Source organism: Musca domestica, unplaced genomic scaffold (assembly GCF_030504385.1).
Source record: "Musca domestica strain aabys unplaced genomic scaffold, Musca_domestica.polishedcontigs.V.1.1 10, whole genome shotgun sequence".
Classification (NCBI taxonomy): domain Eukaryota; kingdom Metazoa; phylum Arthropoda; class Insecta; order Diptera; family Muscidae; genus Musca; species Musca domestica.
The window spans coordinates 5,749,189-5,764,596 of record NW_026712115.1 but is presented as its reverse complement, the minus strand read 5'-3'; the positions used below and the strand labels follow the sequence as shown (position 1 = coordinate 5,764,596).

The following is a 15,408-nucleotide window of genomic DNA, read 5'->3' as shown; positions in this document are numbered from 1 at the left end:
TGCCGGTGTAAATTAGAGCATATTTTTAATGGTCCATAAGCCCCTTTTTCTTTCACACCCCTACGGTCTCTGTTTGAGTTTTGATTTAAAGTTCAGTCGATTGCCTTAAGCGTGTGTTAGTATAGATTGCAGAAAGTCCAACGAAATATGTCAGCCTACAGTACACAAGAGGCCTATTCTGAGTGTTCTTGGCTCTCTAAAGTTTCAAAATATTTTAAATAATATGCATTGGTTTCCTCACTGTTTTCTTTTTCTTCAAATATGGTGGCGTGATTTTTAGATATGAAACCCAAGTAATAGTTCAAGTCCTAGGGGCTGGATTTTTGTTCTGTGAAAATATTTTCTTAATAACATTTTTCATTTGACATTTCTTTTCTTTATAAAAGTTTCCAGCTCACCTTTTTATAGAATAAGAATCCAACCCCTGGGACCGGAACTACTACTTGGGCTTCATATCAAAAATAAGATGTAATTATTGAATTTTAGATATTTTGTCAAATTATACAACTTGTCTGAGTTTCATTCTGATTTTGTGCCCGTTCCAGATTGAATTCGAATCTTTAAATTCCAAATTGACGCATATTCATATTCAAATTTCGCAGTCCTTTTCACGAACTTTCTCAATTGGAAATTTTGAAGTATTTGGCTTGTGTTCTTTGATTCGATTCAAAAATTTACGTTCTGGAGAAATTTGACCTTTCCCAATTAATAATTTGACACAATAACAAAATAACCAAATAACTTAAAACTGGATACCGAATAAACAAAAATAAACAAAAATACAACAATTATCCACTCATTCTCCGCGCTTTTTGGTAAACAATAAAGACGGTCATGTGCTGAACCTGATTCGATGGCGAATGAATAATACCGGCCAGCGTTTTATTTGTTGGCTTTTGTGGTCAACTCAATTATCGGCCAAAACGAATATTGATGGGAACGCAAAAAAAGAAACAAACAATAGACGGATAACAACATAAAACGTAAACTGGTTTCAAATACCGCTACAGCAAAACGTTTTCTATTTTGTCATTTCTTCTTCTTCACTTTCATATCGGGAGAAGTGGTTGGTTGGTTGGGTGGCTTGTTTTGTGGTTTGAATTGTTTTTTTACTTTTTCCCAAGTTTTGGGGATTCACAGCACAAATCATGTGAAGCGTTTGTTATTTGTCTGAACGTTTAAAGACACTTTTTTAATGAGATTATATTTCTAACGCTATTTTTGTTTTTGCAAAATTGATTCCCTACGGTGTTTAAGGTAGACATTGTATGCACGGGTGTACACATGTGTACATACATATAATAAATGTGTGATATATGCGTTACTTTGTTTTATATAACGGTATTAGATAAAAATTCACTTTTAATCTAATTTTCTATGTTATATTGTACCTTGTATTTTGGGAGCCTAAAAGTATGCACGTTGTTCGTCAACTACTTATTTGCCCAATATCAATAGGTGGAGCTCGTTATGACACACATATGTATCAAAGGCATAAAACTATAAAGATGGAACAAAATGTATCCACAACAACCCTTAAAAAGTGTCAGCTCTGTTAAATTATAACATATTGCTATGTCACGATATCGTGACATAACATATTTTTTCTACTACCAACGACATCTATTGAAGAAAAGTAACAATGTAATGTCCCATCTTATTATATTATATGTCTTTATATGTATACAACAATACCAACGAAATTTTACTAATTTCCAAAAAAGGCATATAATATAATAAGAATATTTCATGTCATTGTTGCCCTGCTTCAATAGATGGCGTTAGCATCATCATTTTATAATTTAACCGAGCTGACACTTTTATAGGGTTTTTGTTCATTTTTATCGATTCCGAAATGGCGGAAAACCGCGATCAAAAGTAACAGATATGATATATATGGTCTCAAAAATCTAATCAGAGAATTTCCCTGTACATCAAATCGAAAAAAATCAGCAAAAATGTTATAAAATTGTCAGCTCTGTTATATTACAATATGTTATGTCACGATATCGTGACATAGCATTATGTTATAATTTAACAGAGCTGACACTTTTAAGGGTTGTTGTTGATTTTTATCTATTCAATGTACAAGGAAATGCTCTGGAATAGATTTTTGAGCGTATGTCTATCATATCTGATATTTTTTCCTCGTATTTCCGCCATTTTTCGGCGATATCGCAATAACATATTTTTCTAAAATTTCCAATGCATTTCTGTTATGCCGCCTGCCATCTACTACCTAATAGAAAAAGTAAAGCCCATATGCATTTTGTCCAGTCTTTATAGTTTTAGGTCTTTGACCTATCTTATTATATTATATGTCTTTGCATATGTATACAACAATACCATATGCATTTTGTCCAATCTTTATAGTTTTATGTCTTTGATATGTATTTTGTCTAGCCTTTACCATTTTAGGTCTTTGACAATACCACCTAAATTTTACTAATTTCCAAAAAAGACACATAATATAATAAGATGTGACATTTCATTGTTGCTTTACTTTAGTAGATGGTGCTGGGAGAGGACATAGCATTATGTTAGAATTTAACAGAAGTGACACTTTAATAGGGTATATAGGTACCGATTTAATGTACAAACAAGTAAGCAAAGGTTATAGTAGTGCGGACCGACCATGTGATACCCTACAACACTACAATATGTTAGAAGCCCCTATATATCTAAATTCATTTTGAAATTATGTCACGGAGCACTGCCCAGTTATTTCTCTTAGGATTTTGACCAGGGACATTTGCCCAATATTTACGCACTCCGTCGTGATGTTAGTTGTTGTGGCCCATTTTACAGCTAAATATAATTCAATGGTCATCCAAAATGCTAGAGTTCTTCCCTGTCCTTAACTCTCTTCTCAGGCGTGGCTATTAGCTTCAATTGTGTGATTAGTTTTTTTTTATTTTGGTTCATTTGAACAGATAATATTTTGCGATCATCTCCAAAAGCAAGAGGCCCCTCTGAATCTCCAAATTTAGACTCATATATATGATTTGCTTGTCTATATTCGTCAAAAGCCGGAAATTCGCCTTGTGTGTATTTCGGATATCGCCTGTAAGTAATGGTGGTATTTTTTTCACACAAAAGTAGTGTTCCATTTTACCCGCTGACCTCAACTCTAACTTCATGCGAGATTTCGTGTCCTTTGGTTTCTATTTGTGACCTTTAAAAAGGCTGCAAAATCAGGTAGTTGTTGGTCCATTTCAACCCCTAAATATATTGCTTACGTCATTGAAAATAATTGGCCTAAATGGTAGTTTTTTGAAATTGTGAAAAATATGCGTGATTTAACAGATATAGCAAACCGAAGTATTCCATTTTCATACTTCATCTAATACTGATAAAAATAATGGTATGGATAAAATTTGAAGGAAATCGAACATTAATACCCAATTTTACATAAAATCATAAATTTCGCTAAATTACATATATATATATATCAGATTTCTGGTTAAGAGAAATATTTAGATATAGCAAGTTGTAAAAAAGATAAAATATTGAAAATTGTGACTCTTAGTGGGTTAGGTACCAGAAGGGGTTCGCAGATATATATCATCTTCACAACAGATCCTGCGTTAGCAAACATATTTTGGATGTGTGAAATTTGTTTTTCAAAATCTTGAACCCTATGTGGGGAAGGTACAGAAGAAATGTTCCGATACCTACCATTTTTATAACAGATCTTGTGTTGATGGAAATATTGAGATGTAGCAAGTCTGAATGGAATCGCATGTTAATTTCCCTTTTTATGAGCTTAAAGAATACTCAAGATGTTGAACCTTTGTGGATGAGGTACCAGAATAAGTGGACCGATATATCTCATCTTCACACCAGACCTTAGGTTAATAAAGATATTGTGATGTGTGTAATTTGAAGAGAATCGGATGCTTATTTCGGATTTTATAATCGTTTTTGTTATTCAAAACTTTGATCCTTTGTAGGGAAGTTATCAGAAATGGTCCGATATCTACCATCTTTGCAACAGACCTTGTGTTGATAAAAATATTGTGATGAATCAATATTGTGCTAATTTCGTGTTTTTTGAGCTTCATGAATATTCAAAAATTGTGACCCTTTGGGGGGAGTTACCAGAAGGAGTGGACTGATATATTCCAGTTAATAAAATTATTGTGATGTGTGTAATTTATAAGAGTTATAATTATTCAACATGTTGATCGTTTGTGTGGGAAGTACTGGACCTGACCTAGCACTGATGCAAACATTAGGATTTGCAAAATTCGGATTAAACTTTCTCTTTCTGTGCAGCGAATTATTTTTTTTTTAAATGTTGACATTTTCTAGGCGTGGTACCAGAAGGAGTGGACCGATATTGCCCATCTCCGAACTCGATCTAAGTTTGACAATAATATTACCAAGTTTGGATCAAATAGGATACTCCATTCCATAGAATGCACACCAGCCAGACGGACGGACGGACATTGCTAGATTGACTCCAAATGTCCTGAAATGGATTTGGTTCAAAGAGACCTAGGGTTTAAAACCGTAATTTCGATGATAAATACCCTCTCTAGCCATATGGCTGAGGGTATAAAAATATAAAAATATATAAAAATATAGTTTAGGGCCTAGTGTGACTATTGAATTTATTTAGTGTAAAATAAAGTCGCTGTATGTTTGTTACGTTATACCTATATTTGTATGTTGTATTTGTTTGTCTGTTTGTCATTAAATAATAAATTAATTCGTTTAGACAAAAGATCCAATAATCATTATTAACGAAATGTGTTATTAACGATTGACATAAATTAACATATCAAAAGGCAAAATGCATTGGAATTGGTATTTAAAAACAGGGGGACAGGGAAAAAAGAAAGAAAGAGCAAAAAGAAATTGAATAGCCGGGTATTTTTTTGTATCTTTTGTGTAGCTACATGTGTTTGTATAAATTCTGCAAATACAGTCAGATGATTGTCATTTATGATTTATGTTAGTACGATTGTATTGAATAGCATTTCTTGGAATTTTTTAAAAAATTAAACAATGATGTATTTTTTTATTTATTTTACAAATATTTCGTTGTAAGAATATTATGGAGCTTTAATCATGTTGTTTCGGAATATTTAGACTGTGTTCTTCTAGTTCAATGAAGATATCATATTATATTATTTCTAATAATTTAAGATTTGGATTAATTATTTGCCACAACTTGAAATAAATTACTCTTGAAACAAAAGTAATTTTGTTAGTTTTTAATTTTTATTTCCTGAATGTACTAATTGAAACGGTACATCCGAATGAAATGTTCGATTTGATACAAACTTTTCGTAATGTAATATTTTTAAAAAAATATAAATTGATTTTGAAGATAACAAGTAAAAAAGCAGTGATGTTCAGGTAGGCCGAACTTTTTATACCCCCACCATTTGGAAAGTAACCCATGTAAAAATATGTCTGTAAATGCCGAAAATACAGTATTTGAGGGATAGGTGTCACTTCTGTTATTAGGAACATCCAATCCAAATATCAAACAATTATGTGAAAAATTTGGCTACAGTCATCAAAATACCGAATATCGGGAGGATAGTGGCTATCCTGGTTGACTTATACAGAAATAGTTCTTTATAAGCAGAAGAATGTATTAAGGAACCCAAAAATGAATTTTAAGTAATTCCATTAGAAAATGTGTCTGAAATTGTCAAAATAACTAATATCTGGAAGTGATTTTATATTGGGGCTATGAGAAAACGTGGACCTATATACCCAATATTCTGTCACATGAGGTAGAGACCGTTAGAGACTCAAAACACCGAATTTAAAAATATTCCTTAGAAAATGTGGCTAAATCGTCAAAATATCAGGCGGGTGATAGAATCCATTATCAACCCTAAATACCGAATTTAAGCTCTAGCGGACAGCTCAAATCATTAAAATGTCGAATATGGGAAGGTACAATTATATGGAGTCTATAGGGAAAGACCTATATCCACAATATTTTGCCACAGGAGGTAGAAAATATTATGAACTCTAAATATTGAATTTTATACTATTCCGTTGCAGAGTGTAGCTAAAATAGTCAAAATATCGAATATCGGGAAGTACCTCTATATGGGTGCTATCGGGAATGGTTGACCGATATGGCTTATCTTCGAACTTGACCTAACTGCAGACAAAATGCAACGGAATGACCTAGAATTCTGAATTTGGAAGTATAGTCACTGATGAAGGGCAGGGAAGATGTACCAGTGGTTTTATGGAAATTCGAAGTTTAATGTTACTCAAAAGCTTCAAAATAATACTATTTGGTATTATGTGAACGGATAGAGCCAAAAAATTAAATGTTTGGTATGAGTATCAATGTTGAAAGAAACGTTCGATATATGAAGGTAGTTTGAAGGTGGCCTGAAATCTGAAATTTGGTATTAGGTACTGTAAAAGTGCACTAAAATTTTACAATTAGTACTGAATGGTACTATATTGGGTGAAGGAATGGAGATACAATCCTGAAATTTGATATTTTGATTACTGATCCCAGGAAGCATTTGGAAGTGCGTAACTCACTCCCTTTTTAACATGCCACTTCTGCGACGCTTTTAAACATAATAAATGCGATAGTATGTACATTTACAATAACAAAACTACTGTTGTCTACTTTCTATCGTCACGGCGTTACTACGTAGTGGCGCCAAGGAATATAAGATAAGGTGACATGTGTGCAGACACTTTCTTGTGACTTCCACCAGTAAAAACAGCGATAGTTTGCAGTTAGTTACGGATTGAACATAAATAAGATATTCTATCTGAGCCAGCTTTGCTCTCTGGACACCCAGGATCGATTCCCAAGACAGACATTACATTTTCCAAACGAAACAAAAGATAAAGTGTGAGTATTTCAGCTAATAAGTAAAAGTTCTATGCAAGAGTACATTGGAAAAAGTACCAATAACAATAAAAAAACAAGTAAGCAAAGGCTACAGTCGAGCGGGGCCGACCGTTGAATACCCTACAACACTATAATAAACGATACAGTTTATATACTCGAAAGGATTCCACAAGATATTGTGACAAATAATAAAATAAAACCACCAAGTTTCGTTCTCTAATTTTCGAATAATAACAACTTAAACTAATTTGCTCATTTCCAATTTATTGGTAGATGTTGCACGTAAATGGTCGTCCTAGATCTGGAACCAATATTTCCCAAAGACCTATAATCTCTCAGAAGTGGTAAAAGATTAACATTTATTATTGGTTTTTGACTGAAACGCATCTATATGAGATACAGACATTTGACTATATTCTTCAACAAAATCAGCGTTAACGAAATAGTCAGAAGTGCACCTTTCCTGTATTTGTGAATTCTCCAAAAAGTCACTGGAATGGACATCGGCCGATAATTACGACCTGCTGACAATTTTGCAGTTTTTTGGTCCATTTCAACCCCTAAATATATGGCGATCATCCCCAAAAAGAGTAGGCTTCTATTCCGATCCTCATCTTATCCCCATGCAAATTTCGTAAGGATCGGGCCATAAATGCGATCTCTATATGATATCCTGATATCCTAACTACTTAGTTTTGTTAGCTGTAGAAATATTACCAAATCTTTAATTTAAAATGAAAATATGCCAAAAATATGACAAAATTGAAAAAATATGAGAAAATTTTACAAAATCAATATTTTCATCTTTAGAGAGATATTTTTATGCGATTTTTTAGACGTATCTTTCTTTCCTGCCAAGAGGCCATTCTGAATTAATGAGAACTGTCGAAATCAGTTCAGCCGTTCTCGACATATAAGAGATCTTTCAAGCATATCTTCTTTGATAGACATATATCTCGCACATATTTTGCTATATATCCGATTTGTTGGATGTTAACATCAATGTAAAGATCAGAAGTAACTTTGACATGGCTTCGTGATTTGGCCAGGATTTAAAATATTCGCGGTTTAATGAAAAATGTTGAATTTTTCAACACAAAAGTTATGGTCTATTTTACCCGCTAAATATTATCCGATGACCACCCAAATTGGTAGGCTTCTTCCCCGCCCTAAACTCTAGCTACATGCGAAATTCCGATCTCTATATGATATCCTGATATCCTAACTACTTAGTTTTGTTAGCTGTAGAAATATTACCAAATCTTTAATTTAAAATGAAAATATGCCAAAAATATGACAAAATTGAAAAAATATGAGAAAATTTTACAAAATCAATATTTTCATCTTTAGAGAGATATTTTTATGCGATTTTTTAGACGTTTCTTTCTTTCCTGCCAAGAGGCCATTCTGAATTAATGAGAACTGTCGAAATCAGTTCAGCCGTTCTCGACATATAAGAGATCTTTCAAGCATATCTTCTTTGATAGACATATATATCGCACATATTTTGCTATATATCCGATTTGTTGGATGTTAACATCAATGTAAAGATCAGAAGTAACTTTGACATGGCTTCGTGATTTGGCCAGGATTTAAAATATTCGCGGTTTAATGAAAAATGTTGAATTTTTCAACACAGAAGTTATGGTCTATTTTACCCGCTAAATATTATCCGATGACCACCCAAATTGGTAGGCTTCTTCCCCGCCCTAAACTCTAGCTACATGCGAAATTCCGCGTCGATTGGTCTATAATTGCGACCTGTATAGCTACTGCAAAATCCGACATTTTTTCAGTATTTGGTCCATTTCAACCCCTAAACATTTGACGATCATCTCTAAAAGAAATAGGGTTCTATTCTGACCCTATCCCCACCTCCATTCTAAATTTCGTGAAGATCGGGCCATAATTGCGACCTGTAGAGTGATTACAAATTAACATGGACAGACGGACAGACGGACGGACGGACGGACATACATAGCTAGATCGACTCAGCTCGGCGAGCTAGGAAGATCCATATATACTTTCCTATATGGGAAACCAATATTTCGAGGTGTTACATAAATTCTGGCCCAATCAAACTTATAATACCCCCAACACATAGTGTTGTAGGGTATAATAATTGCTTAGGTCTGAAGTAAAAACATAAAAAAATTCTCTTCCAATAACTGTCAGAGTGACTTCCACAATTGTTAGAAGTAACGCTTTAAACGCTATGTGGTGGTTAATTTTTTCCCGAAGGATGCTCCTTCCGGGGTGAGAAAGCAATATTAAACGCGATTATTTCTATCGCTTTGTTGAGTATTCTTAGTAATACAGCGGATAGTTTTTGCTTTCTGGGATGTGACCTGTGTTTGAGTTTTGGCAGTAATTTGGAAATGCGTTCATATTCTTTTGGGGTAGGGCTGGAATACTCAAATCTGACATGGATGTCCTTGCCTTTAGCATAGAGAAGGAGCTTCTTTTGTAAGTTCGTACTATAATTATACTAAATGGTGGTAAATTTGAGAATGAAGAAATTACAGAGCTGAATTCCTGAAATTTGATATTAAAGTCAATGATGGTGTCTGAAGCGGAGATATGGATTGTAAGAAAAGAAGTAAATGTTACTAAATTCGTATTGGGTGAAGGGATTAAGCTGAAATCCCGAAAATTAATATGGATATCGATGTTGGTGTCTTGGCTTGAGGGCAAAATGTGGTTTTGGAAATTCATATAATAATTGTACTAGGCTGAAGTCCTCAAATTTGATATTAAGGTCACTGATGGTATCTGAGGTTGAGATATGGAGATTGTTTTGGAAAATACGTACTTTAACTGTACGAAAAGAACTAAATGTTACTAAATTGGTATTGGGTGAGAAGATAGGGCTGGAATCCTGGAACTTAAAATGGATGTCTGTAGTTGAGAGAAGGAGCTCGTTTAGGAAATTGGTACCATAATTTTACTAAAGAGTACTAAATTTGACACAAGGGGAGAATACAGAGCTGAAATCCTGAAATTTGATATTAAGGTCACTTCTAATATCTAAGGTTGAGGTATGGATATTGTTTTGAAAATGCGTACATTAACTATACGAAAAGAACTGAATGTTACTAAATTGGGTGAAGAGATTGAGCTGAAGTCCCGATATGGATGTTGGAGTTTGTATTTGAAAGAAAGAGCTGGTTTTGGAAATTCGAGCTATCAACGTACGAAAAGTGGAAAATTTCAAAAAATCTGGCGTTGGGTAGTGGGATAGAGATGGAATTCAGAAATTTGGTGTCGAGGTCACTGTTAGTATATAGGGAGAGAATGGGGTGGTTTGTGCCATGCGTAGTATAACTGTACGAAAAGTATGGTAATAAGTTTTGAATCGGCTCTTAGAATAGAGCTGGAGTTTTGAAATTCGATGTGGAACCACTATTGCTATATTGTTTTGAGAGAAGGGGTGGATTTTTCGAAAGCGTGCTGTGATTGTTCGAAAATTTATTAAGGTCACTGTTGATTTCTATTAATTAATTGACACCATATTTGTGATTTCAGGGCACCGCTCATAATAACGCTATACACGTACAGAAACAAACGAGAGGCGAATCAAAACACAAGGTCAGCATTTCGCTGATAACTGCTAAATATCTTAGCAATGATACCTGAGATTCTCAATCTTACTTTAGTTAATAAGTTTATTCCCTATTTTTTCTCTCTTGATCTATTTTCTGTGCCTTAAATACAAATGTATCTACCAATCGCTTGGTTATAAGAGATATTTATAAAAAATCTAAGTTTCTAGTTGTAGGGGGCTTGCCACGCTCCCACTTTACCAGATGAGGTCGATGATCCCCAGCAAAACTTGCCATACAATAAAATAACAAAAAGAAAAACAACAAATTTGTTTATACTTTTTTTCAAATTATTGACATCTCCTGTCTAGTACGTCAATTCTTAATGGTTTTGAGTTAGAGAATGTACTTTCAGAGAATCTTACTATAGCATGGCACGAAACTTAATTCCTTTACTAAAAAATAATTTTTAATTGCAGTCATTCATACGAAGTTATTAATGAATGCCGACACACAAAGTTCAAAGATTTATTAATTATTTAATTTAAAACCTAAACGAAATTTAATAAAAAATGTAAGAACAAAGTTTTGACTGTTTGGGGAATATTTCGTAGTTTTTGTCATATTATTTGCCGCCGCAGATCTCTGCAAAGAGTATAAAAGTAAAATTTGACAAGGATTTATTATTAGTTGCAATCCAGAGTTCATCGGGAATCATTTTATAGAGAGAGATCATTTGAAACGCTTTTGAGTTAAAATGAAGTATTTTGTTGTCCTCTTCGTATTGGCTTTCGTTGCCATCGGCCATAGAAACACCCGAAACATTGGCCAGTATAGATGCTGATATAAGCGTTGATGCTGCATTGAACGAGAAATCGGAGTTAACACGTCTTCCTCGTGGTTATGGATTTGGAAGACGCGGTTACGGAGGCTACGGTGGTTATGGTGGTCGTGGTTTTGGAGGCCTTGGTGGTTATGGACGTCCCTTTGGTGGTGGATTTGGTGGGTCGTACTCGAATGCTTATGCCAGTGCCGGTTCCAGTTCGTATGGTTTTGGAAAATAAAAATCATTTTGAAAATAACTTTAAATATAAAACAATAAAAAAATAAAACGAAATTCCAAGGAGACACCCTTTAATACAGTTGGTGTAATTTCTAAAACGAATTAATTTCATTTATTAAAATTAAGTACTTTTGCAATGGGTTAAGGGTTAAAAAGATCCAGTAAAATAGACTTGCAAGTGCCCGCTGACTCAAAATATTTCATTTTAGTACTCATGATGCACTATTTGTTCAAATTTCCAAACAAAACTTCATACATCATACTAAGTTTCCAGCTATATTCAAGTGTTTCTTTTATAGAAAAGGATAATAGAAAAGTCTTTCAAATCTTTCGATTTGAAGTTTGCCGCAAAGTTAGTTAAACCCTTGCACAATGATTCCACATCCAATTTGTCTGTCCAAAACTATTTGAACGTCTTTATACCCTACAACACTATGTGTTGGGGGTATTATAAGTTTGATTGGGCCAAAAATTATGTAACACCACGAAATATTGATTTCCCACATAGGAAAGTATATGGATCTTCCTATCTCGCCGAGCTGAGTTGATCTAGCTATGTATGTCCGTCCGTCCGTCTGTCCGTCTGTCCATGTTAATTTGTAATCACTCTACAGGTCGCAATTATGGTCCGATCTTCACGAAATTTAAAATGGAGGTGGGACTAGGATCAGAATAGAACCCTATTTCTTTTGGTGGTGATCGCATAATAATTTAGTTTAGGGGTTGAAATGGACCAAAAACTGAAAAAATTCCTGATTTTGCACTTGCTCTACAGGTCGCAATTATAGACCAATCGACGCGGAATTTCGCATGTAGCTAGAGTTTTGGGCTGGCAAGAAGCCTACCCATTTGGGTGGTTATCGGATAACATTTAGCGGGTAAAATAGACCATATCATTTTTGTTGAAAAAATTCAAAATTTTTCATTAAACCGCGAATATTTTAAATCCCGGCGAAATCACAAAGCCATGACAAGATTACTTCTTATCTTTACATTGATGTTAACATCCAACAAAACGGATATATAGCAAAATATGTGCGATATATATGTCTATCAAAGAAGATATGCTTGGAAGATCTATTTTATGTCGAGAATGGCTAAACTGATTTCGACAGTTCTCATTAATTCAGAATGGCCTCTTGGCAGAAAAGAAAAAACGCCTAAAAAATCGCATAAAAATATCTCTCTAAAGATGAAAATATTGATTTTGTAACATTTTCTCATATTTTTTCAATTTTGTCATATTTTTTTGGCATTCATTTTGAATTAAAAATTTGGTAATATTTCTACAGCTAACAAAACTAAGTAGTTAGGATATCAGGATATAATATACAGATCGCATTTATGGCCCGATCCCTACGAAATTTTGTATGGGGATAAGATGAGGGTCAGAATAGAAGCCTACTCTTTTTGGAGATGATCGCCATATATTTAGGGGTTGAAATGGACCAAAAAACTGCAAAATTGTCAGCAGGTCGTAATTATCGCCCGATCCTTAGGCACATTTGAATGGGGTTACCGGACATTGCAAAAGCCAAGCAGTTTTGGATGGCCATCCAAAAATATTCAATGTGCGAAATAGTTTGCCAACTTTTGTAGACAAAATACGAAAATGTCCATTCCAGTGACTTTTTGGAGAATTCACAAATACAGGAAAGACGCACTTCTGGCTATTTCGATAACGCTGATTTCGTTGAAGAATATAGTCAAATGTCTGTATCTCATATAGATGCATTTCAGTCAAAAACCAGTAGTAAATGTTAATCTTTTGCCACTTCTGAGAGATTATAGGTCTTTGGGAAATATTGGTTCCAGATCTAGGAAGACCATTTAAGTGCAACATCTACCAATAAATTGGAAATGAGCAAATTCGTTTAAGTTGCTATTATTCGAAATTTAGAGAACGAAACCTGATAGTTTTCTTTTATTATTTGTCACAATATCTTGTGGAATTCTTTCGAGTATCTCGCCTATATAAACTGTATCGTTTATTGTAGTGTTGTAGGGTATTCAACGGTCGGCCCCGCTCGACTGTAGCCTTTGCTTACTTGTTTTTTTTTTTTAAATTTTTATTGAATGAAAGCAAAAAATGTCGGGAATAGCATCAAATTTTGAAATAAATTTAAACCGTCACACGCTGCCCAAATGTTGCTATGCGGTATTTTGGCCCATTCCCGGCAAATCGCTTGCTTGAGAGATCGACACTTTGGTATGTTTTAGTGCAAACCTTGCTTTCCAAAATATTCCAGACACAATAGTTCAACGGATTTTTATCCGGAGATTTTGGTGGTCATTGTGCACTGGAAATGAAGCGAGGAACCTCATTTTGTAACCATTCTTGGGTGGCGCTTGCTGAGTGCGATGGTGCTGAATCCTGTTGGAATTTCCAAGGTCTCCAAGGTCAACCTCCGGAGAGCTACCATCGGCTGTTATGGCGGCCCACACCATCACCATGACCGGCGCTCGAGTTCTGGTGGCCAACAGAAGGTGCACATTTTCAGCTGACCGCTTTGGCAAATAAACACGATCATTTTGTTTTTCTAAAAACTGCTGAACCCAATTCGGCAGTTCACCACTTTCGGCCAAGCGAAGCAACTCTAGCTCTTATGAGAATATTTTATTTCTGTTGCGGTGTAAGTTCTTGCACTTTTTGAAATTTCAACGGCTTATTTTTCAATATTTTCGACCACTGCAATGCAGGTTTCTGATAGGAATAGTTAGATATTTTCTCTCAACAAAGGATTTGAATAAAAAATAAAAATAGTCCAAATCTGGAACGTTGTAATATTTATATTAGACCTGGGTCGGATACGAAATCGAAAATATTGGCCGATTTCTTCGGTACCATTTTATTTCAATAAACGGATATTGGCGGAGGACATACATCCGTCAGCAGAACCGACTGATACTTTTTGTCTTGTTTTTCTTTTAAATGAGCTTAAAAACGACTAGACAGGAACTTATCCGAGCAATAGACAGGAAAAAATCGAACTCCCAAAAGGAATATCATTTAAATAAATGTGGGGTCTAAAAGCGCCGTTTCGCACCAGCATAGTTATGACCATATAAAGTGGCATGTATATTCTGCAGCCACAAGGCTGAGTGCATAATGGCTAGACCGACTTAAACTTAAAAATAAATCTTCTAATTCCTGCAAAAACTGCTAAAATTTAAGGCAATAACCAAAGACTATTTTTCGAAATTTCAGTGACCCAAATAAACATATTTGGAAGGTAAAATTTTAATCTCGTTTTTAACAACAACAGCAACAAGTGTCTATTTCACACTTTGAAATAAATATTGGGTACCTGTTTTCAATGTCATTAAGCTTTTTGCTGAATTTTTGAATGCATTAAAAAGCTTTGCTGTTTTTGTTGTTGTCTTTACTAAGAACAACCAAATTAAAAAGTTCTTGTTTCATAGACAAAACAAAAAGTTAACACAACATTTAGTTCGGCAGTGGAGAATGCTTAACACCCTCCATGCAAAGAGGAAAATAAAACCTTTGATACATAAACAAATCGTGAGACTTGTTAACATTTGGCATACTGTCTGGTAGCAATTAATGAAAAACATTTTCACATTCTATGTTAACCCTACCTTTACAAAAGATTGGACAATATTTATTGTGCAATAATTGTCAAATTATCACAATTTGTTTTTATGACGTGGACATCCCGAAAGTGAAAAAAAAAAACAATTATAATATCGTTGAATAAAAGGTGGACCAAAGGTGTCCTAATAAAGCATTTGCCGAATTCGTGTAGCTGCGCATCTTTAACAACAAATAAATATATGTGGAAGTAAAAGACATCTGAAATTCATAACAATTTGTAGAGTTTAAAAATATAGCAAAACAAGTAAGCAAAGGCTATAGCCGTGCGGGGCCGATCATGTATCACATCATGTATACCTACAACACTATGATATGTCTAAATTTATTTTGATAT

At 34.3% G+C, this 15,408-nt stretch overlaps 1 protein-coding gene and 1 long non-coding RNA gene across 2 annotated transcripts; both read left to right on the top strand.

The window, feature by feature from the left end:
- Positions 1-353: 353 nt before the first annotated feature.
- Positions 354-1,319, top strand: LOC131803463 (uncharacterized). Its single transcript, XR_009342598.1, has 2 exons — positions 354-468; positions 546-1,319. It is a non-coding gene; the product is annotated as an uncharacterized LOC131803463 (long non-coding RNA).
- Positions 1,320-9,278: 7,959 nt separating this feature from the next.
- On the top strand, positions 9,279-11,459 carry LOC131804513 (protein suex-1-like). The gene is made up of 2 exons (XM_059127491.1): positions 9,279-9,319; positions 11,159-11,459. Exons 1-2 carry the CDS (start codon positions 9,279-9,281, stop codon positions 11,457-11,459), a joined length of 342 nt encoding a protein of 113 aa, XP_058983474.1.
- The last annotated feature ends 3,949 nt before the right edge of the window (positions 11,460-15,408 follow it).

What these genes read in the sequence shown, in the direction of transcription:
- LOC131804513 (XM_059127491.1), top strand. Translation starts at nt 9,279, where the DNA reads ATGGATGTCCTTGCCTTTAGCATAGAGAAGGAGCTTCTTTT. An exon ending in ATAGAGAAGGAGCTTCTTTT is followed by an intron (nt 9,320 to 11,158) that starts GTAAGTTCGTAC and finishes GTTAAAATGAAG; the next exon opens with TATTTTGTTGTCCTCTTCGT.